Source organism: Caloenas nicobarica, chromosome 13 (assembly GCF_036013445.1).
Source record: "Caloenas nicobarica isolate bCalNic1 chromosome 13, bCalNic1.hap1, whole genome shotgun sequence".
Taxonomy (NCBI): domain Eukaryota; kingdom Metazoa; phylum Chordata; class Aves; order Columbiformes; family Columbidae; genus Caloenas; species Caloenas nicobarica.
Window position 1 is genome coordinate 15,613,563 of NC_088257.1, and position 23,376 is coordinate 15,636,938.

At 36.8% G+C, this 23,376-nt stretch overlaps 1 protein-coding gene across 1 annotated transcript in view; it reads right to left on the bottom strand.

Annotated features, from left to right (window-relative positions):
• Positions 1 to 23,376, bottom strand: part of RANBP17 (RAN binding protein 17) — a 152,041-nt gene that overhangs the window by 107,834 nt on the left and 20,831 nt on the right. The window contains exons 13-14 of the mRNA XM_065643975.1: positions 21,734 to 21,839; positions 20,009 to 20,144 (exon numbers count right to left, since the gene is read on the bottom strand). Coding sequence (XP_065500047.1) covers positions 20,009 to 20,144; positions 21,734 to 21,839 — 242 coding nt within the window. The remainder of the gene's footprint in view (positions 1 to 20,008; positions 20,145 to 21,733; positions 21,840 to 23,376) is intronic.

The window sequence follows — 23,376 nt, forward strand, 5'->3', positions numbered from 1 at the left end:
GCACTTACATTTCAGACCGGGCAGGCAAAAACTGCCTTCAGTTGGGTTGTCAGCTCAGGAGAGGTGACCAATCTGAAGCACTTTAATGATATGGAAGGAATTGAAAGAATATATGAAAAAGAGCTTTGTTACAAAAAAAAGAACTTAAATAGAGCTCAGAGTATTTTGCCTTTACACTCATGCAGTGGGGATGACAGAGCACGGGGTGTGAGAACACGCTGATGTTCTACCCGTACGACTGGAGCAGCAGAGGTACTGGCACAAACCCTTCTGGTGAGAATATAAAGAATATAAGATTTGTTTACAGAACAGCAACACATGCAAAAATGCAAGAAGTTTAAAAGCTATTTACACTTTCCCTCTTTAACAATAACCATTCATAATGAAAATACTGTAGCATCTGTTCGGTCAGTTACACAGAAATACATTCATAAGAACTGTCCAAGAACTTCCCATTATTGGAAAAATACCAAACAAACAAAACCAAACACAAAAAGCCAAAGCAAAACAGAAACAAACGAAACCCAACAAAGCCAAAGTAATCATTTATTTCTGTAAAAGACTTGCATTTACAGTCAAAGCCTTATTCACACTTGCTAAATCTACTTTTAATAAAAATGGCTTGCGGGTCATGATTAAGTGATGAACAGGTTAAGTGCAATTTTATTTAAAGTAACTTATCTGAAAGCCTTCGGAAATTTCATTTATCTCCAGAATGTACCTACCCGAGCTTGACTGCTAGAGAAACTGCTGTATTGATGATGCTAAAATCAGAAATATGTTTGACAAAAATGAGAAATCAAGCAGTTGTGTGTGACAAGAAAACTCTGAGGGTATATTTGACTCCAGTATCTTATATACTTACTAATCTGACTTTGGCTCTCTGCTCAATTATGGCACTGACAAAGCCAACTGCAATATACTTTAAAATGGTTAAATATCTACCTGAACAACTGCATTAATGTTTAAATACTTCCACTCATTCTGTCCTGTAGCTTTTACACAAAAAAACTCTATAAAAAAAGAGTCAGCACTTATTTATACCTATGTCTTCTGACTAAAAAGTTAGATTATTTTTCAAATACAACATCCAACTCAGGAAAATTGAAAATAATGACACATATTTATTCTCATGCATAGTTTATACATTTATATTATACCAGCAATACATTTTTTAAAAATTAACTTTGCTTGATTCTCTTTGTCTCCCAACTCATTCAGTTCTATGTGTCTAATGGACAAATGATAATAAAGCTCTTGGATGATAGCAAGTATTAGCACTACTCAGTGAAGTGAATTTTATGCCTATATTTAGATGATTCCTCCTAAAGAAATATGTTAGATGTCTGTTTTTAATAACAGTTACTAGAATCAACACACCTGCTGCTACTTGACAATAAATACAGGAGTTGAGAGCACAGAACCGAGTCCCCGAGATCCCGGCCGAGCTACAGCAGGGTAAACGTGAAGATTTATCAGCACTCGGCAGCCAATCATTCAAGTTTTGTCATAAAATAAGACTCCCAGATATTGAATCCCGCTCCCAGACTGTAGAGGGGTATACAATCGCATTCTTATTTTCCTTTCTATTTGTTGTAAGGATCTCTTGCTGTACACTTGACTACAGGCTCCAAGAAACAACAATTATGTTTTCATTATGGCTAATAACAACCATTGTTAAAGCAAAATATACCTCTATACATGTTATCCATATAGGGCTAACACATACATACACTAAGAGTTTGGTACGTGTAGGTCCTACTGAAACACAAGTAATTGATCACAGTAATAACCTGGAACCACTTGAGAATGTTTCCATGACTCCTCAGCCACACAGTGCCTACCTGGCCTGGTCAGAACAAATCCTGTCATGGAAAACCTTAAGTTTTTTTTTTAAAAAAAAAAAAAAAAAAGCTCCAGCATTATGAATGAGTTATCTCAAATGTCACTTCAAATTCACTGAAGAGGTGTTATCACGGAAGCAATTTGCTGTGAAAGACACCAGCGTAAGAACGTGGGAAGAGAGGTGGGACAGACTAAGTACATGAGCGGGCTTTAGGTATCTCCAGAGAACATCACAAAACTGCTGTTGGAGCTGCAGTCTCCACTGACTCTTTGGGATTAACACTGGGTGTCCTATGGGTCTAAATTCAAGCCAAAGTTTAGAAAATTAAAGTAAAACTGACTGTTCTTGTAGCTGGAGGAAGTAACACCTTGAGCGCACCCTCCGAGTCCTGCTGCCGTACAGTAAAGTCCCCAGCTCTTCGCAAGAGATCGTTCGGTTCCCGAAGTCCAAATTCAGTGTTTCTCCTCTTTTAGGATCAAGACATCACAAATTCTTTCACCACAGCTACTCAAATTCCTAATGCGCACTTTGCCTCTGTCTGTTTGGAGAAGTTAATCACTCCTTACCAGCTGATGGCTGTTGATGCAGTTTTTCTTCCCTGCTGCTTTTCAGCACAAGCCAATATAACTGTGCATCGTTAGGGCGGCCCCGCCGCCCACCCCAGCACCTCCACCAGTACATCAACTGCTGTCAGCATGTCTCTGGAGTTGGATGTTATAGTGCAGTTCCCAGGTTTTAAGCGCTTAAATATAAAAGAAGTCCTATTTGAAATATGAAAAGGGTATGATTCATGAAATGAGGAAACAGTAACTTGATCATAACAAATATATTTGACCTTTCAAGTAGTAACAACAAACATTAAAAACACTCAAGTTCTCCTTTGCTGCCAAGTTTATTTTCCTCGTAAGTTGTGCCCCATTATGCTACAATAATCCTTCATTATTCCAGTACAATAATGCACAGTCTATCGTCTACCTATAGTTGTCTGGTGTCTATTTAGTTTTATAGCAAGCAAGCAATTTGAGAATATGGTAATAAAGCCTCAATCACAGTAATGATGTATGATGGGCTGTGATTTCTGTGTGCTAATGGGTTACAAACAGTATCACAATGATGACGGGAATCTCATTGATTCATTATATGAGTGCAATAATACCAAAATGACTTAACATAGATCACTATTTACTCATGCACATACTGATAACAACCTCTATATATTTCTATATACAGATATATAGAAATAAAATTAGTATTAGTCTTTCCACATAAAAGTTCACACGGCACAAAACATTTTGCGTTGAGTTTCCTAAATCAATGTTTAAAGTTGAAATTACTGCATTGAACGGGTTCTTTGAAAAGCAATCCATTGATTTTAATCTGCTTGAAGCAATCAATTACTCCCTGTCCTCTTTATTCCAAACTGTAATGAAAACTAAACTGCGTTGTCTTGAAAACTAAATGTGAAGATGATCATAAACAGAATTTAAACTCCATGGATTATTCATATCTACCCATTTAGATTTGCCATTTCCATTATGAGTACATTTGCCATGAGCATTTAATGGACATCTAAAAGGGAATTCATTAAAGCAGGAGCTGTTGGCAGCACTTATGGGCTTCAGACTGCTTTATGTTTGCCTTTAATAGCTCACTATTATAAAAGTGATATATTGTGTTCATCCCATTAGTAGTTTGCAGAAAGGACTGTAAGACATAACAAATCCTTTTGAGTATTGTCAGAATCAAAACTAAATCACAGGGTATGTTTTTTTCAAGCAGCATGTTATGATCCCAACAATGTACCATTTTAGGTCGTCTAAACTTTGACGATCTTAGCCAAGTAAGAATTTAATGACCCCACAGACGTTCGTTCTTTTTTTAATGAAACATACTGAATTATTAATGCTGTCTCAAATGCAGAGATTTTTTAAAACTTGCCACAACTAGTAAGGTTAAGCATGCTTAAAAATGAAACATGTTTTCTTAAGTGTCAAGGCAAGTAGGAAGCTTAATGCCGCGAACCTGCGGATGAAGACGCTGAAGAGCAAGTAGTCTCCATCCACCTGCTTGCCCTTCCCCAGCCCTCCGGAGATGCACAGAAGGGACATATTTGCACAGGGTACTGCCAAAAAAGGCCAACCAGGACCAAGTCAAACTGCCTCGTAATCGACTGCTAGCGTAACGCAAGGTTTACGACAGAAACACCCCTACGTGTCATGGCTCTGATCTACCTGACAGTTCTAGATGCCTCTGGAAATCACATTGTGTAGTTTACCACCCAAGTGTATTCAAGCTGGTTGCATGAAAGTGTTACTGTGATTAAATCCTGAGAGAATACAAAACAAACAAGTATTTGATTATTCACTGCTTGTTCACTAGAATCATTCCCGCCCCCAGTTCATCACACTGAACGCAATTCTCTTTGCTGGCTTGTGCTCCCTCTGCTGACTTCATCGTTGTAAGACATACTGTATCTTTCCCAATAGATGCTATTTATTTATTTGTAAAGAAAATGGTGGCTTTCATAACACATACAATTAAAACTCTCTGTTTTTAAAAGGATTACAACAAGTACTAATAAATATGCATCATAGCGTGTCCCTCTGATTCTAGATATTTACTTAGCAAAATACAAACTTCATTTAAATCCCAGTTGCTTTAGGAGAACACTTTTTCACCTCGGCTTCAAAGGGTACTGGCAGCTTTACAAAGCGGTCCTGGTTACACTGAATTTAGCCACAGCACTGTGACACTCAGAAATCACTTACACAGAAGGGCTGCATAAGTGAATTGCAAAGCCCGTATAGTTAGAACAATTCTCTCCTGTGACGCAGACTATCTCCACACTTCAGCAAGCAACTTCTCTAAAAGACGACGATGTTGAGGAAATAAGCGGCATTTATCACGTCAGTGAATTTCGACAGTGACTGACACAAAGCAAATGACTTTATCACGTTCAGAAATTCCTGGTTACCATGAGAAGAATGAAATCATTAGTTTTAGGAAAGAATCTGGGGAAGCAACTGGTCATTCTCATTTCACTGCATCTCAATGTCTGACAATCATAATTGACACTAACTTGAAGGATGGTTAGTTAACAAATATCTCTCATTCAAAAAGCTACATACAGTAATATTCTTATGTAGGCATCTACATGGAAAGATAAGTGATCCCTATCTCTGTGAGACAGACAGGGAGAAGTAAACACAATTGCTAGTGATTTATTTCATCTGTGGCTATTGTCTAGTAAGAATTCTAAAATCCCTCCCTTGACCTAGGGACAACTGATTGACTTCGGTGAGCTGGCATGTGATTATTTAGATTAATGTTCATGAAATCAGTATTCTTGTATAATTCACAGGATGTGTGTGTTTGTTTCAACATATAATTAGTTTGAATTTTTTTACATCAACCTGCCCACTTTCACCAACCCATTTCCAAATAGTTTCAGAGTGCTGCTGGGCTAAAAAACTCTCATACCAACCCCATTAAATTGTCTTGGTCATTCAGTCTCCAAGTCAAGTAAACTTTTGTCTTTAATTTTTGCTCCAAATTTTCAAGGACTTGCAATATCTCTCTCATACTTTCATACCAGAGCCAGAGACTTCACATAATACTGGTTGCCTTAGTTTCTGAACTCACTAGGTCAACGGAATAGAAAATAAGGCCTTAAATAGTAACTCACAGAAAGCTGAGCAAATTTCTCAGAACTGCTAAAATTCTTCCTACCTATTTGTAAGGAAATATATTTGCTGAAGGAAAGATAACATCTGAGTACCTACTTCAGTATCTTATGAAATAGTTCTGTTCTAATGAATAATCACTATACGCATTTTCTACACTCAGAATTCTCTCATCAAAAAGAAAAAAAATCTGACTTAAGAATGATTCAACATCTTCCTTTCGCCCCCACTTTTATGAGTCTGCTGTTGTATCTAAATATTTCCCGTGAGCACTGAAACAACAACAACTTTAAAAAGTATGAGAAAAATAGGTTTTAAATACCCAATTAAAATTCAGATGTTCGTAAGAGTCACTCACAATTTCTCTGCAGCAATCTCTGCTTTATTTTCCCTCTTCATTTCACTGATTACTTTTAATGACAGGAAGGGAAGAAGTTCAGTTTCTGAACTCCCTGGGTTTACTATAGAAAAAGCTTAAAATAGTAACTAAGAAGAAACTCACTAGAGTAACTGACTTAAATGAAAGATCCCACCAGTGTATTGAAGGAATCTGCACTTAATCGATGTTGGGATAGACATTTGGAACTGTTGGTTTCATGTGTTCTCAGCCCAAGAAGTTCATTCTCTCAGAAAAGCACATTTCAGGGATTTCATGTGTCCACCATGTAATCAAAAGAGGGACTAAGAGCAGCAGCCAGAAAAAATAAAATTAAGTTAAAGCTTTCTGTCACAAAGATTCACCATTTATATAATAGCATGAACCTTTAAATCTCAACTGAAGAAGGGAAATTCCCCTGCCCAGAATTACTGATCATCTGATCACCCACTACCAAACGAGTTTATTTACCGTCTCCTATTCCTACTAGGAATTAACAACTATTGTTTCTTCAATGTCTTTAGATCTCGTCAATCAACTTGAAGCATAAGACTGTCTACTGTAGTTACACAGGCCAGTACAAAAATATTTCCAATATCCTGGGAAATTTCAAAGCACTGAAAGACTGCATGGAGTAACATTAAAGGTCTAGCAAATATCCATCTTACAGCTGATGACTAGTAAGTCCTCAAGATGGAAAGACCATGGCTGACCTGATATCCATCAGGAAGAAATGCTGCTGAAAGCTTTCGGAAAGATAGATGTAAATCCTGAACCTCATCGTGTCTGAAGTTTGATTCATTTGATGTTCGTAACAGTATCCACAAGGTAGGTGGATAAGAAATTATAAAGAAAAAACTGGACTGTCCGTATTTACATGAACATCAACAGCAGAGACATCCAGAAATCCCTCATGGTTTCTCTCTTTTTTTCTATATTTGCAAACAAGTTTCACTAAACCAAACCTTGCCTGGAGTATATCTATAATTTGTTGAAAGCACTGGGAAAAGAGAGTGTAGGCATTATCAAAATGTTTGGAGGAACTGACATACAAATAGGAACAGGAACACAAGCTGGAAGCTCCTTCCTTGACTGAGCAAAACGCAGTTTCTGCAGAGATTTCTGTGCAAACCTTTCTCAGAAAAGTTATTTTTGTACAGATGTGTCACAGTTTAACCCCAGCTAGTGATCAAAGCCACGACAGCCACTCGCTCACTGCACTCTCCCCGCCCTCAAACAGGGGAGAGAATCAAAAGGGAAGGGAGAAACTTGTGGCCTGAGATAAAAACAGTTCAATAAAATAACAACAACAATACTAATATACTACTACTACTACTACTATGTATAAAAATGGAAAACAGAATATCAATATGTTCAATGCAATTCCTCATGAACTCCACCTGTGCTGAGCAGCCGGTCCCGGGAAAAGAGCAGCCTGCTCCTCAACAGTCGATCCCAGAGAGCAAGAGGAAACACCAAAAAAGTAGAAAAGGCCCAGAGACCACCACAAAACAGCAGGACAATAAAAGGCTGAACTTAAGGAACTCCCAGATGAAACTCCACCGAAACAGAGCCGAAGCCAAACGGGGCTTATCAGCCAGAGAACCTGACTCTCATTAAATGTGAAGCACGATGCTAACGGCGTGGACTATTCTCATTGATCAGTCTGGATGTCAGTCCAGGTCTGTCCCATCCATGTCCCCTCCCCAGCTGCCCCACACCTGCAGATCAAAGCCCAGGAAGACCTTGGGTCCCAGACAACAACTCAGATAACAATAAGTTCTTATGATCCCCTTGTTCCAACTCAAAACCACTGACAAGTTACTTGAAGACAAACATTAATTTTGGCCTGGGGTGTTATTTTTCTCAAACCAAATCTAAACAACCGTGATAGCTATGAAAAAGCAAAGTTTCTAACTGCATAAAGAAAAATAGCTTAATTTCAGTCAAACTAGCACAAGATGCAAAAGGAAGGACACAGGTACAGTATCTCATCTGTCTCAGAGGAAACCTTTCACTTAATTAATCATGAAGCATTTTACAATGATGTGGATGTTTTCTTTACCATGCTGCTCTCAGAAAGCGTAGCGAGCCATTTACATAAGGCATGTGAAGCCAAAGGCAGTTCAAATTAAAAAAAAATTGATTCAGAAATCTGATGACTTCATCAACCTGGAAAGTTTCCAGATCAAAGGAACTACAAAATAGAGGAAGTAGCTGAAGCCTCATTTATATCTCAAATCCCAAAAGGTTTCTTATCCTTTATCCTGGAGCTGACTGCAGGAAATAGTCCTCAGCAATTCAGCTCCATTGACTTTCTCTCTTCTGGAGTGGAAGTGATGTACTGCTGGTTCGACTGGTTACGCGACAACAGCTTGATGAAAAGAGACAAAGTTTGCTGTACATGCTGCTCTGCAAATGCTTGTCATCTTCATTTTCAAAGGGTCAGGTCAAGGTTGATTATTCAACACAAGTACTTGTAAATAAGTCTAAAAAGTGCAGAAAAATTATTAATAAACCATAATAATAGGAATGCAGACTATCCAATCCTGTTTAATTAAAAAAACAGGAGTCGTGACATGAGAGGAAAAGGTAAAAGGAGAAACAGAATGTTCGTTGCAACTCTGGATTATTCCAGAACTTGTGCCTATAACAAAATAAGCAGAAAATACTCCAAGAAACTGACAGTTTACGTGCAACATTTAACACAGGTCAGAAACTGCATGCCTTTGTAAGGTCAAAACCAATTGACCCTGAGGTCACAAAGAGTGGAATTTTGTACTTTGTCTACTCAATTATCACATTTGTTTCACATGTAAGAATAGAAAATGTCAGCGCATCAAGCTATCTGGAAAGATAATTACTTGGGTTAAATATTTTGTCAGGAAAAAAAAATGTCCAAAATGAGCTGAAGGTAGTGCTCTAGAACAACTCCCATTTAAGAACACTGCTGTACAAATACATATTCCGCATATAAATCTAAAATGACAACACTATTACGAAGGAAAAAATAGAGGATCATCTAGAGGACTGTTTTAGCAATACACTAGTTGCTGGTAACAGCTCAACGACTGATCAGCTAAACTCAAACACAAAACCTTTGAGTGTTGCTGACCAGGACAGACTATGAACACAGCACCGAAACGGAACCATGTTTAATGCATCCCGTATCAACAGAGTAAACCTAACTGCCTAGGATTTTTTTACTTTTTTGACAGATGTACTTATCACGTGTTATTTTGCATATTTTTGCTCTCCAAATTACACAAATATGCAATAAGCAATTTCATAATTAAGTCTGAGTCATAAAAATTGCTGTAGTCCGATATTAAAGAACTATTCACTCTGCTCTGAACTCTGATGGTTAATTTACTTACTGCAAGGTCTGGGACATTAATTCATTAAGCTACTTAAATAATGAGGGTACGAGGCCAACATACAGCAACAAAACCAATATAGTTTAGATGAGTAAGTCACAAAATAACCTGTTTGGTTTTCTGTTTTCTTCCCTGAGATGCCCTGTCTGCTGTTTATTCCTTCTTGCTACGTTGGTATGGGATATACAGCACAAGAGGAAAAGTCCAGCAGTTAGAAGAGAATCTGCTTGAGGTGAAATGATAACTGAATTATTAAACAAAGAACATCATATAATAAATACAAACAATGTAAAAAATGCAAAGAAGTATTTACTGACATGGACAGAAAACATAAGTAGTGTCCTTACATCAGAGTCCAGTCATCAGTGACAAAGCAGAGGCAGTTAAGCCACAAAGCAGGCATACGTGAAAGCAAAATTTGAAACTCGTTTTGTAAAATAGAAAAAGTAATGATATTAGGCTATATCAGATACAGGGCATTAAGCAATGTGATCGTTCCTCTATGTTAGAAAAATTTTAAAACGCTTGCATTCAAAATAAGATGAAAAATGCTCTAAGATCGTTTCTGTTTACCATGTATCTCCCTCCATCAGCTTTCCCTAAATCTCAATTTCTGAGATAGGTAAGCAAATTAAACAAACGAATGGCTATCACTCACATACCAAGGGAATAGAACAGAAAATTAATTGATGCAAATACTTAAAAGTCAACCACTACCATGCTTATTTTGCATATAAAAGCAAAATGTGAAAAAAAGGGCAATTCGTCATAGGTCCAAACATCTCCATATGTGTGGAATCACCTACAGGTGACCTAGCCAAGTTTTGCAAATGAACTACCCACCTAACCTCAAAGGAAATTTCAGGTTCTTCTGTCAGCACAAATACAAGAAATTTTCAGAAAGCAAACCAGTGTACAGACTCAATCTCACTCCTCTTTAAAACATACTTCTAAAATAATTACAAAAGTCCTTCTCCTCTCCTGCAGTTAAATTGATATACTAAACTGTCTGAAATGTAACTCTATTACAAGAAAAATTAATTGTGTTGGCAGCATTTTGTGACATACTGTACCACTGTTTTATCAGCATTTTGCTGTTCCCACAACTTCTCCTCCTGACACCAGTTCAATTTGTTCTGGGCACTTGCTAATAGAAAAACAGTAGTCTCTCTCTAATCACAAATTATATTCACATCCAAATAACCCAATAATATATTTGCCGAACACTTAAGAAGTCAATAATCTGGAGTGGAAGTAGGATTAGTTTTAAAGTCCGCAAGTGATGGTATCAATTCTGAAACATTTAAATATTAGTTTACAAATATTGCTTATAGCTTAATAGCATCATAGACATAACTTCACAAAGATATTGGCTCTAGACAGTAATTATATCCTCAGCTTAATGTTGCAGTTAATGGACATACACATTTCAATGATAATTGCAATGCCTGAACATGATAATGTGCCTTTATTAGCAGCTACAAAATAAAGCTCAGTTACAGCCGAATGCAGAACTGAACTATGCTAATTATTTATTTTTAAGACTGCCTGATTTGTGGTATAAAATTCTAAAACAAAATAGCACAGCACTTTACTTAAACCAGTGCTTTAATTGCAAATATGTGATTAAATAATATCTATATAAAGATTCATGCACTTTTCAGTTGTCATGAGCAATGAGCCAAAAGATAAGTTAGTAAGATAAAGGTGTAGGTGACTGAACAGCAAATAAATTACGCTTAAAAAAAACCCACAGTACTTTAAGGATTTAAAGATTTTAAACAGCGTTGCAAGAAAAGGAGGAAGACTAGGAGTATATAATGTAGAATTTAGGAAAAGAAAAAGCAAAACAAAAATTCCCCAAGTAAACACAGAAGGGTAAGTGCTGTGTAGTCCAAGAAAAAAACCACATTGATTCCTGCATAAAACAGCCAAGTAAAAAATTACAGAATTGAGGATATGAAGAATACAACTCAACCTGATGAGGAAACCAACATTTACGACTCTGCAAAGTTCTTAGGTGTTTGTCTTTGTCCTGATAGGTTATTTGCTGTATAGAATTCCCAAGTAACGGAGAAATATAATAAAGACATTTCTAAAAGCAGTTAAAGAATAGGCACCGTGCATTGCAATTTAAAGTTCACCAGGGTGTTTAAGTAAAAATTGTTGTCTAGTCCGGTGAAATAAAATGTCACAGATACTGGCGCAAATGGTTTTGGTTTGTTGTTGCTGTTATTCTAATTTAAAAATACAAAAGCAAAAAGATCTTGCACTAAACACTTAAAGAATCCTTCGAAGTAGTAGATTTCTTCAAAGGAATTATTTCTTCAAAGGATTATTTTTCACATGAAGCAAGATGGTTGTCAGTGCAGGTCACAATACAAAACTCGAAATAACTTTACATTTTTACAAGCAATTTCACAATTAACTTCGCTTGTCCAATCTTTAGGCAATTAAGGGAAATATTAATTCAGGAGTATTTGCTGAAAGTTCTTTCCGCTCATGGCAGAATAGGAACAATGACAGAAAACATGAAAGGAGATCTCCCTGTGTAACACTGACTTAGGTCAACTTTATCTCCTAAAAACCTGCTAGAAATTGCTAAATCAGTCGAGAAGTCAGAGCCTCAAAGAGGAGAGAACCAAAGTAATTCACATACATACGAAGCAACTTTTTTTTTTTCTGAGGACAATAAGAAAAAACCCCACATTGATAAATCTTTGGTCCAGAAAACTGATGAATTCTCAACACTGAGCTGCTGCAAGCCAAACTATTATAGCAACTCCAATCCCACTAACAGATCCTACAACTTAAAATTCTGAGCTACAGTTTTGACTGATTTTGTGGTTGTCTCCACGCTAGTAGACAGATACTTAGTACAAGAAATATTACATGTTCCCATATCATTTTTGCACTTCAAAGCTTGGGAAACAAGATTTTTCTCTAAAGGTATGGCTAAAATCATCAGGAAATGACTTGTCAAATAATACAGCTGTATTTGTCCACTTCAGTCTTATCTCTCCTGGCATTTTGACCATACTGAACACTGAATGTACGTAAAATGCTTGAAATCTCTGTGAAATTTAAGTTGGTAGCTTGTAAACTCTTCAGTTCTATAGGTAAGCTTAATATCTTACTTGCTATACTTCAAAGCTAAAAATGTTTAGAAGAAGAAGTTCACAAAAGAAGTCATTAGTAAGATTTCTTAGGATGTTTGTATCAGTTCTACAGATTTGGAAAAATCCTGCAAGACTTGGATCACCCACCAGTATAATATCTACTTAATTTCACTTCTGTACTAGCACTGGACTTTTACAAGAATTTGGAGGCTTTTCTGACCAGCGCTATGTAGTCTGTCCCTCTCATCATTTATCAGGAAAAAACACATACCTGTTGTGTTTGATAAAACAAACCCATTTCTGCTCGTGACATTCAAATACCAGTGATTATATTTTTCTTTCTGAAACAACCATTCTTCTCAGAACATGCCACAGAAATAAGTTGTACCCAATTCTCACTATGATGCTTCCTTAACAAACTCTAAATGTTAAACTTAAATGAGAGGCATTTCATGCAATCTGAAAAATATTTGGTTCAATTAAAAATAATTGATGCATGGTGAAATAATTCTTCCCAAAGCTGCTGTAAAATCTTCAAAAAATAAAGCTACTTAATAATTTTCATCTCCTACAGGCTAGAGAGAAGCATTATTGCATATTAAAAATTGGAGTGTGGTTTTCCCAGAGGTAAAAGAAAGTTATTAAAACAACCTATTTATTGTTGATATAACTATCCATTTGTGCTACACAAAAACTAACACTTTCAGTACATTAAAAGAAAAGCTAATTAAGGCATAATTAGTATTTTCTATGTTTTGATAATTAAGGGTTAGTTGGCTATTTCTTTTCAAATTCCTATTTGATGTACCCCAACAATGTCTTTAATGAGCAGCTAACAGTATTGAATCCCTGATGGCTGAGGAGTTTAGTGACCACTACTACATTACTTTCATTTATCACTGCCTCTTTACCTATAAATTAAAGTAGCCCTGTAGCTATGTTGATCTACTTTATATCAATTTCTTCATCCATATCAGCTGAATATGTATGGCATTAACCTCATTTACTACTTTGGAAAAGCTGAATTAAAATGAGATCTAATTTCTAGTGCACAGAACAATTTCCAAACTGCCTGCTAATTTCCAGCACCTGTCAGCATTGTGATCTTCACCTCATTGTAATGAAATAAAACAGTATATATATTTTACAGCTCAGAAAAGGATAATCATTCATAAGAGTAAAGACACCATTAATCATGAAGACACCAGGACCCAGAATCTTTTATGACACATACACAGATCAACACCTTTACGTGCAAAGAACCCCACTAAAGTCAGTGCAACTGCTGCAGATCTCCGGGTCCTACATCGTGCAGGGTGAAAAGGACTCACGGTCTGCACAACTAGCTATTTATTTTTATTCCCTCTCCCCACTCCCTCCCAGATCATGCTTCTGTGTCTGCAGGCCATGTAATCAAAGATATATACATATACTAAAGAAATATCAAAATAACATAAGTCAACTGAATATACATTACACATCAGAAGACCAGCCCGTGTTCAGTGGTTAGATGATACCTAGTTACGTACGTTTTTGCTTTCAGCTACTGCAAACAATGCATAGCAAGGAAATTATATTTTTCCACCCCTCTAAACACACTGTAGTCTGAATTCTAAACCCTCCAGATGATTTTTTATCATAATGCAGATCTACCTTGTATTTCAGGTCTATAATTTAAAAGCTTTAAAAACACATACAGCTGCAATCCTAAATGTTAATACGGTAACTTCTTTATATCGACCACATAAGGGAATAAAATATGTGCAGGATATAGTAAGAAATCCCATTTGCAACCCCCAGCCCCGCTTTATAATTGCGCTTCGACTTATATTTGTAAAGGCTCTTTATGACACATTAATCCACACTCACCTGCCCCAGACTGGAAACCAGCCCAGATCCAGAATTCCAGCTCCTACTTCTCCCCCTTGGGTCCCTATTGCTTTGACTTAAGCCTGGGCAGAAGCAAAGCTGGGCCGGTGAGCTTCACCTCCGGAGGTGTCCTGCAAACTAGAGCCACCTGCTACAGATTAACTCACCTCCCGACTTCTCTAATCACACCCAGGGCTGCTGTTCGATTAGAAGGAGCAGAACAGGGAACCAATAATTGCCTCACAGCAGAGCAAAAGAGTCTACCTAAACACATTTTAACCAATAAATTCTTTTTAATATACAAACCAAACACCAACCTCGCAAGCAAAACTATTCTGGTTAAGACTAAGGGTGGGATTTCCTAAAAATTGTTCTGCTTATGGAAAAGCTGAGAACTCCAGAAATAATCTGTAATTAGGCTCCGCTAAAGAGCAGAGCTCAGCCTCAAACACTTGCTATTACTAACGTTTTTAGCACACTACCCTTATCAAACATGTGAAGAGGTTTCAGTTTTGACCTCTGTATTTCAGGAATGGCAACAGTAAGCTAAAGGCATAATTCTAGTTAAATAGCACCACATGTTGCAGAAAGTAAACGTGACAAGTACAAAATCAAAATCCTTAATCTCAGTTGGAATGCCACCAAAAAAAAAATAGAGTGTAAATAAGTGACATGGCAGAGTTCTATACCCTAATTCTAAACCCTATTTAGCACTTATTAATTACATTAATATCTTAACGTAATTTCTTTCTCACATATAAAGCCATTGTAAGTGTCCACTAAATACTTCTATTTACAAGCAGAAAATATTTAACAAATAAAACCATTCAACCAAGAAGCTCAAGATGCAAATGAACTAACAATAAAAAGAACCTTGTTCCTTGTTTCTGTACGCACGCATTTTTCAAGAGCACACTCTTGGAATAACTCTTAACTGTACCTCAAGAGAAAAGCATCAACCAAAACCATCTTTTAAATGAAATCACTATAAGCTGTACAGATATGAAAGTGACCACTGTCAGGACTCCAGATTACGAAGATGCTTTAGTGTTAGACTTGTTTCATGGTAAAGACACAGTTCCAAGTGAATGTAAGAAATTTTAGTCATTAACTTGGCTAAGTTGTATTTCCTATGTTATATTAATGGGTAAAACTTATCCAACACGTTACTCTTGGCAGTCTCTCACTAACCATTAGACAGAGCCAAATACACCCACCCATGGCATGAGCCTAAACTAGCATCCCAAGTGCAATTAGTATTTTTTTAGCCTAAATTAGCATCCCAAGTGCAAAAATCTTTACCTATATTATCAATGTTACCAAATACACTCTGCAACAGCACAAGAAGCAGACAGACCCCCAGATCTGGTCTGCCTGCCCCAGCAAGGTAAGAACTTGCACGTAACTCGCAAAGCACCTGCTCATTAACTGACAACTCTGCTCTAACCCACAATAAAAAAAGCAACTAAAACACATTCTTAGCACCTCCAACTTACATTTTGCACTTGCCACGGGAAATTAGATGACTTGGCAGAGATGTCACCAGGTAGCCTCTCTAAACTGGAGGCTATCCAGTGACAGTCCCACCTGTGGCTGGATAAATAAGAAGAAATATTCCTTAGCATGGAAGAATGACTGAACACGTGCTTTGAGCTGGAAAAGGAGTCAGCCTCCTCTGCCAGCTCTCCATGTTCAAAGACATTATAATTCCTGTTACGCTTGGTACTCGTATTCCTTTTAAAATGGCTGTAATGAGTTAATTGAAAATGACAGGCTAAAATAAAATCCTGATATAACAGAAAAATTCCTTATTGGTGGTTGATTAACATAACACACAATACAAATAGCAGGGCTTATTTCGCCCCTAAGCACGCTTTTCACTGGCTAAGCCAGAGCAAACAACCACGACCATTTATAATGGTCTTATTAGGAAGCATGAGATTAGACCAACAAGGCTTCTGGTTTATCCTGTACTTTACGGAAGAATGGATTAAGTACACCTAGACATAAATCAAAAGTCCCCATAGCATCTCGGGTAGTGCGCACCAGCACTCCGCTATTGCCATACTTAAAAAGCTTCCTCTAGGTCTTCCTTGCTACAAATTCAGCGAATTACATCCTGTCTTTTCCTTGAAGGGCTCTGAAAACAACTGATCACTAGCTTTTCAAAACCAACTCTTGACAGCCTTGATTTTTGTCCCATTCTATTTGCTAAACTAAACCAAAGCACTATCTCCTGCATCTTACTTGCGTTGTCATACTCTCCCATTTGTCTCTGGTTTTCTAAAAGTGTGGTGCCCATAACTAGATGCATTATTCCAGCTGAAGCCCAGTAAGAGCCAAATATACAGAAATAAGACATTCCAGCACCTGAAACAATATTGCTGTTACTTCATCCACAAAAACAATGTATTTTTCCCATGTGCAAAACCAACACATACTTTTGAGTTACCCCTGCTTGCAACACATTCATCTCCACAGCATTTTCTGAAATAATGCTGCCTGCTCGGAGACTTCCCAGTGGTAATTGTAAGCGGAAATTTTCATTCCTAAAGATGGTGTTTCACCACCATTTTAAACTCTCAGGTTATTTCTCCAGCTTATGAAGACCTTTCTGAATTCGAATCCCTTTCTGAATTCGAATCCCATCCTTTGCGATCACATTTCCTCCCAGTCTAGTGTCACTTGCGAATATACATATATAATTGCACAGTTGTTGTTAGGTTAAAGAATATTGGAAAGAAAAAAGTCTCATTCAAAACAGGAATGTTTTCCCTAACAAAGAACATGCGTTTGATGTCAGGAATCAGGTTTCAATGCAATATTACACTCTTACAGCGACACACTCCAGCAATGCTGGAGCCACCACAGACAGAAACAGAAGCTACAATGGCTTTTCCAGCCAACTCATTTTCTACTACCCTGCCAGCAGCCAAATCAGCAATATGCCACAAAAAGAGGACTCTGTGAAGGCTAAGTCATATCAGCATTAAAACAAATTACATAGTGATAGACAAATAGATATTAATAGTGCTGTACAGTATACAGTCTAGTATTCAACAGAAATATAATATATATATTCATTCAAAGGTCTATCTGATCCAAAGGACAGTGTCTTGACGTATTATTTTTGTGTTGGGAATGTAATGGTACTAAAAGTGTATTACAGCATCATGGAAGAGATCTCCAAGGTTTTGCTATTCTTCCTTAGACAGCAAGTCCCACTGGACTGTTTAATAAGAACACATTAATTTACCTAGCCAATTTTCTTCTATAATCAGTTTGCTTTTATTATATACACATACTTAAGAATATGAGTTAATGAACAGAATTTGTATATTTATATAGAAGATTTGTTCTACAATTTCATTAGACTATTTAGCTTTCTCTCACCATTGTCTGTTTTTCTGTATGTAAGCATATGACCAAAAAGAGAAATATTCTCAAAAATTATTTCAACACGGCTGAAGCATGCAGAATTTCCATTATCCGTTCTGTAAATAAAGCAATTCAAGCAATCCTGAATATTTATATAAACGTGTATTAACTTAGTCAGTTGATATATGTCTGATTTTCCTGCTTCCAAGTGTGAGCCTTTTTATTGCATATTTGTAGATAGCTGCCAGCAAGACACAGTACCGGAGGATTTACAACTGTGAGGGTAGAATGCCATCTGCTGCTATACTTGCTGCTACAGCAGGATAAAACAGAAGAATCGTTACAAGTGCTGCCTTCTGCCTTCCTCTTAACTGCAAAATGTGTACAAACATCTCATTTTGTTTTATTAAAAATTAAAAAGAAAACAAAACACCAAAACTGGGAGCTCAGATGCCTTCACACACAGCTCTTGTTATAAGATCTGGTAAAATAATGTGATATGGGCCATGGGATTCTATCATTGGAAATGAGAGGCTGTTTTACCAGGCCTACTAGAACAAAACATAAAAGTGGAATTTGACTGCAAACTAAATTCTACCAGTAGATAATGTAATCTAAGCATAATTTTTTTTTAAAAAAGCACACTTTGAAAATGCATTTGCAATGAACTATGGAGTTGCTAGACTGGGGCTAGAATTTAGAAACACCCCTTGAAATGTTATGCACCATCAAAGCCTTGCAAAATTCCCACCTTCCCAGTCTGGTTACATGCAAGACACGTCATAAGCAAAGGCAGTATATGGAATATGAGATATTACCAGTTTGATTTGTGTCCACTTGTCAGGGCGGGGGAAAACCAAGACAATAAAACAAAACACAAAACCATTTTCTTGAATACTTCCTACAGTTTTCCCTCATGTCCTTTCATTCAGTAAAAGTTAATTCTTTCTGTTCGAAGTGCTCTTCAATAAATCAAATGGAAACATTAGCCAGCATTTTACTCAGTAATTAACCATTTAACCTTCCGCACACAATGCAATCGCAGAGGCAGTCTTACGGTTATTCAAAACACAAGACTGAGCTGGATAAATTAATATGTATTGAATTCTGGTGTAGCTGGCAAATGTCCAAGTCTACATTTTTTTTACTGACAACGGAGCTCCAGGTGATTAAGTATAAAGAATGCACTTCAGTATTTTGCCTGCTGCTTCATCCGCATACAAACACTTCTTGCAGTTTTCCGTAAGGGTGGACACAGAAACCCTGGGTATACAATTTAAAACAATCTGTTATAGCATACTAGACATTGACAGGGTTTCTCCACACAGTTACACCTCCAGCAGCCAGAACACAAGGTGAAATCAAAAGCCTCAAAACCAGACAGAAATTAAAAAATAATCCGGGAATTACAACTACTGTACAGCCATGTTGCCTTTGAACTGCCACCAACAGGAGTTTTGCTAATGAAAATATCAGGAGCATGAGCACATTTTTACTGTGTACCTTCTGTTACTTCGCATTAGAGCAGGGCACCAGATTTAAAAATAACAAATCGGCTTTGACAACTGAAAGGAATACATCGCTCTTGCGAAAAAGTAGTTCGGTATAGTGGAAAACTTTATTTTTAACATTAAGTGAGGAACCATTCAATAAAGTACAGTTCAAACATGAAGGGATAAAAGAATTCTTGAGATTGGGACCGTTCACCAGAAAGCAAGGATCAAGTACTAGACAAGTAAAACCAAATCTCCTTCACTGTCACAATTCTTGCTAAAGATTCGCTTGGGGCTCCAACAGAATTCTTTCCGTCTTTCTCAAGATCAATTGATCTCATCTTACTGACATTCTCTTTATAACATCTATATTATGACTGTCCCCTACAGTTAAGGTGAATTAACTGCCGCTTCTTCAAAAATGCATCTTACTTTTCCCTCTTCCCTATTTAAAATGCAGAAAAGCCAAGTAATGTGAGAAATACAGTGGAAACCACATAAATGAGTAACTGTCAAAAGAACAGAACTATTAAAAGAATAAATCTTGTGTACCCAGCTGTGAAATATAACACAATATAGCAGAACTCAGCTAAATGTTTGAAATAAAAAATTGAAATGCAAAGTAACCTAAAATTGTTTAATGAACATAGCTGTTAAAATATTAACTCCTTGCACGCCACCACTCAAAAGCACACATGGTAGGAAGCCCGTACAGATGAACAACACATTAATAACTTATCTATCTGTCCATCTAGCCAAGCAGCCACCAGCTGAGCTCGACAGCTTTTATGTGTAACATATATTGGCAGGTCAATTTATTCAAAGGCATTTTGATTTCCAATGCTGTGGTTCAGAGCAAATATTTACCTTTGAGGTGTGCTGAAGCTGGTCTCCAACATATGTTTTACGGAACTGATCCATGAACCAGAGAATTGCCAGTTCTACTTTTTCATTACTGGACTGTGGCAACTGGGCATCCATCAAAGATATCAGCTGAAAAACTCTTAATGACAGAAAAAAAATAAAAAAACATTTTCAGGAAGAATTATCAAATTAAAGGATATTGTCACACCTAATTTCTTTAGGAACCCATCAGTCATTTTCTGTTTGCCCAAGCTTCTTCTAGGATTTTGATTTGTTTAGATGCAAATTCTGCTAATTGACCACTAATAAACATAGACATCAACATAATGCTTTTCTAATTATTTTGTCACTTGAAATTTTCTCAGATACATATGTTACACTGTGGTGAGTTTGTAAAATGTTTTTTTCTTTCTTACAGCACCAATTCCATGATGAAAGAAACAAAGAAATTTGGGAAGTGTGGGTCTCAAACTGCAAGTGCAAGGTAAGAAATGTTCAAGTTCCCTGGAAATTGAAACTATTGTACTTAGGAATAAGTTTACACATGTCATATATAATGCACTGTCTGCCTTGCTTCTTCCCACTTCTGTCTCTCCTAAAACATCTGAACAAACATGTATTTTCTGACCTAAATCCTTACTTGGTGTATATGTCCATATTACCAGGACTGATTTCAAAGAATTGATTTCAGCCTATGTCAGCTAAGGAAATTTAATACATTTTTTTAAAAGGAATATTCCCTTTATTTAATTTCCCATGTTCTTCTGCTATTCCTTGACATCCTAATTTCCTAGCAATTTAAAAAATTACTCTCACCTTTTGCCAATTCTGAAATATATAATCACTGCATTAGAAGTCAGTAGCTACTTCATCTGCAAGCCTGTATATTAAAACCTCTCACTTTTAATAAAAAGATAGTGGAAGATTGCTAACAACAAAGAGCCCCAGGGTAGACTAGGAAGGCAAGAAACAAAAGTGAAAACGTACAGCTTTTTATGCAATTCTAAGTTGTATGCCCTTTTTCATGTACTAGCTAGTGGATGTAAGTAGCAGGATCAAATATGCATGCCTTTTTAAACATCCTTGTGGGTGAGAAGATGGATTAGGAAGTTTTTGCCACATACTTTGGCTTTGCCACAAGGAATACACATCATTCACAATAATCCCCAGCTCACCTCTTGCCCTACAACTTGCAGAAAGAAGGCTCTAGTACATACATTTTTAAATCTAGGGCCTTCTTTTTTATTCCAAGCATTTTTGTTCTAAAAATGAGTCTAAATTTTCAATGATTGACCAGCAGTTCCTCTGCACTTCTTCACCCGCAATAATTAAAGGAAGTAGTGCAGAAAATAATAGACGTAACTCACAACTAATAAAATTAACAATTGTATACAAGTATAATGCACAAATGAATACAGGCAGCTACATGGGCATATCTAAACACTGCTACAGTTAGAGACACATTTGTCTTTAATCTTCTTCCCTTCCTCTGAAGCACAGTTTTCAAATGATAGACTTAACGACTCCTTCACTGCCCCGGATGATGGCACTGAAAAGGTAAAAGCCACTGGGATGGCCTTAATCCACAGAAAGTCAGTACAGTCCCTGAGCACCCACCATCCAAGAACTGGACAAAAATTGACTCATTTAAATTCAAAATATCTGCTGATACTAAACATAATTAAAAAAAAAAATCAAAATAAAGAATTTAAAACAAGCAATACTTACCGACAGGATAATTCTCCATCCATGGCATCATGTTCATCAGTACTAGTGTACGTTAATCGTCCTCCCACAAAAGCACCCACAAAATACACAAGCCATGCCAGCCGTCCTGCCATTAAAAAGAAAGAAGAACAGTTAATGGTTATAAACCATTATGCTAATACAATACGCTTCCATAAGGTACCAGCACTTCTATAAGGTATCAGACTATGGAACACTGTCAAGAGAATGGTTAGGTTTCTGCCTTCACTGGATTTAAAACTTAACCAGACAAATCAACACAAAATTCTGAGCAGAACCGACGGATAATGTAGAACAGCGTATTAACCTGGACATGCTTATAAATAAAACAGAAAAGAATTAACCTAAAACACAAATTAAGCAAACTCAGCCTGATAAGATTAGCTATACAATTAATCTAGTATCCTCACTTGCCTGCTACAAGTCACTTCAAGGCATGGAACAATTTTATATACACTGGGTCTGTTACATTTACTTATAGCATTAGGAAGGAATTAAGACTCAATACGATGTACTTTTTAGTTCTATTTCAAATAAAGATTTCTTTGTAATATTGAGCTAGTATCTGAAGTCTGTAATTTTGAAAGTTAGAAGAGATCTGCATGTAAGAAAATACTGATGTGATAAAGACATATTCTTCAAGAAAAGTTTGTGAACTAGGACATAGTTTTGAAAGGCTCTGTGGCTTGTTCTGTGAAAGGGTTTGAAGGACAGAGCTCATCCATTTCAAGCCATGCTGCCGTGCCTTCTCATCTCCCAGATTATTCAGCTGTCAGTTTTCCCTAAAGCACTCACAAAGTCCTTATCAAGTACAGTACAATGTAAGGATCTTCATTTCTGAAAAGCTGAGTATCCATAAATAACTCCTTCAGTCTATGCACGTAGTGTATTTTGTACAGACTTTTGAATAGTGCAACACTGCTTAATAAATATAGAACGCTTCAGTTTACAAACATGCAACTCAGGAGAATTCTTTTGGTGGTCCTCTGCTGGAAAATCCTTTCCAGGTTGCAAAACCTGGATGATTTTCATCTCTCTGGCTCATTAAGGTGGAATATCTTTAAATTTGACCTACTGATACCTATTGAAGTCACATAGTTTCCTGCTTCAGCTTTTTAAGCTGTGAATCCAGTAACTAACGGTATCCTCTCTCTGGAAAGATGCAGTATTTTTCCTAAAGTAGGATCAAAACTAAGACCTGAATAGCAAAGTAACATACAGAACTGTTAAAACTTCAGGATACCATTAAAGGTTTCTTCCTCAACTGAAATGCACTGAGACTAGAGAACAGCAATCCTACTTTTAGACTCCATCTTCATTTAGCAAAACAGACTTCATAATAAATTCAAACGAACTGCTTGAAAACATCAACCCATTGAAGACAAGTCGGAACATTTTCCATGTAAGTAAAATCAAGTACAACAAGGCTTCTCAGTAAGTGAGATATTTACATAAGCCAGATGACGTGTTGCCTTCATTGTTAGGATTTTACCAAGCGATGACAGCATCACTTACAAGAGAAGACAATACCCTGACCAGTGTCTGAACACATTTGGAAGTTTAACATAAAGGATAACTGCAGATAAACAAATGAAGTTATGACTGTAAAACAATATTCTATTTTG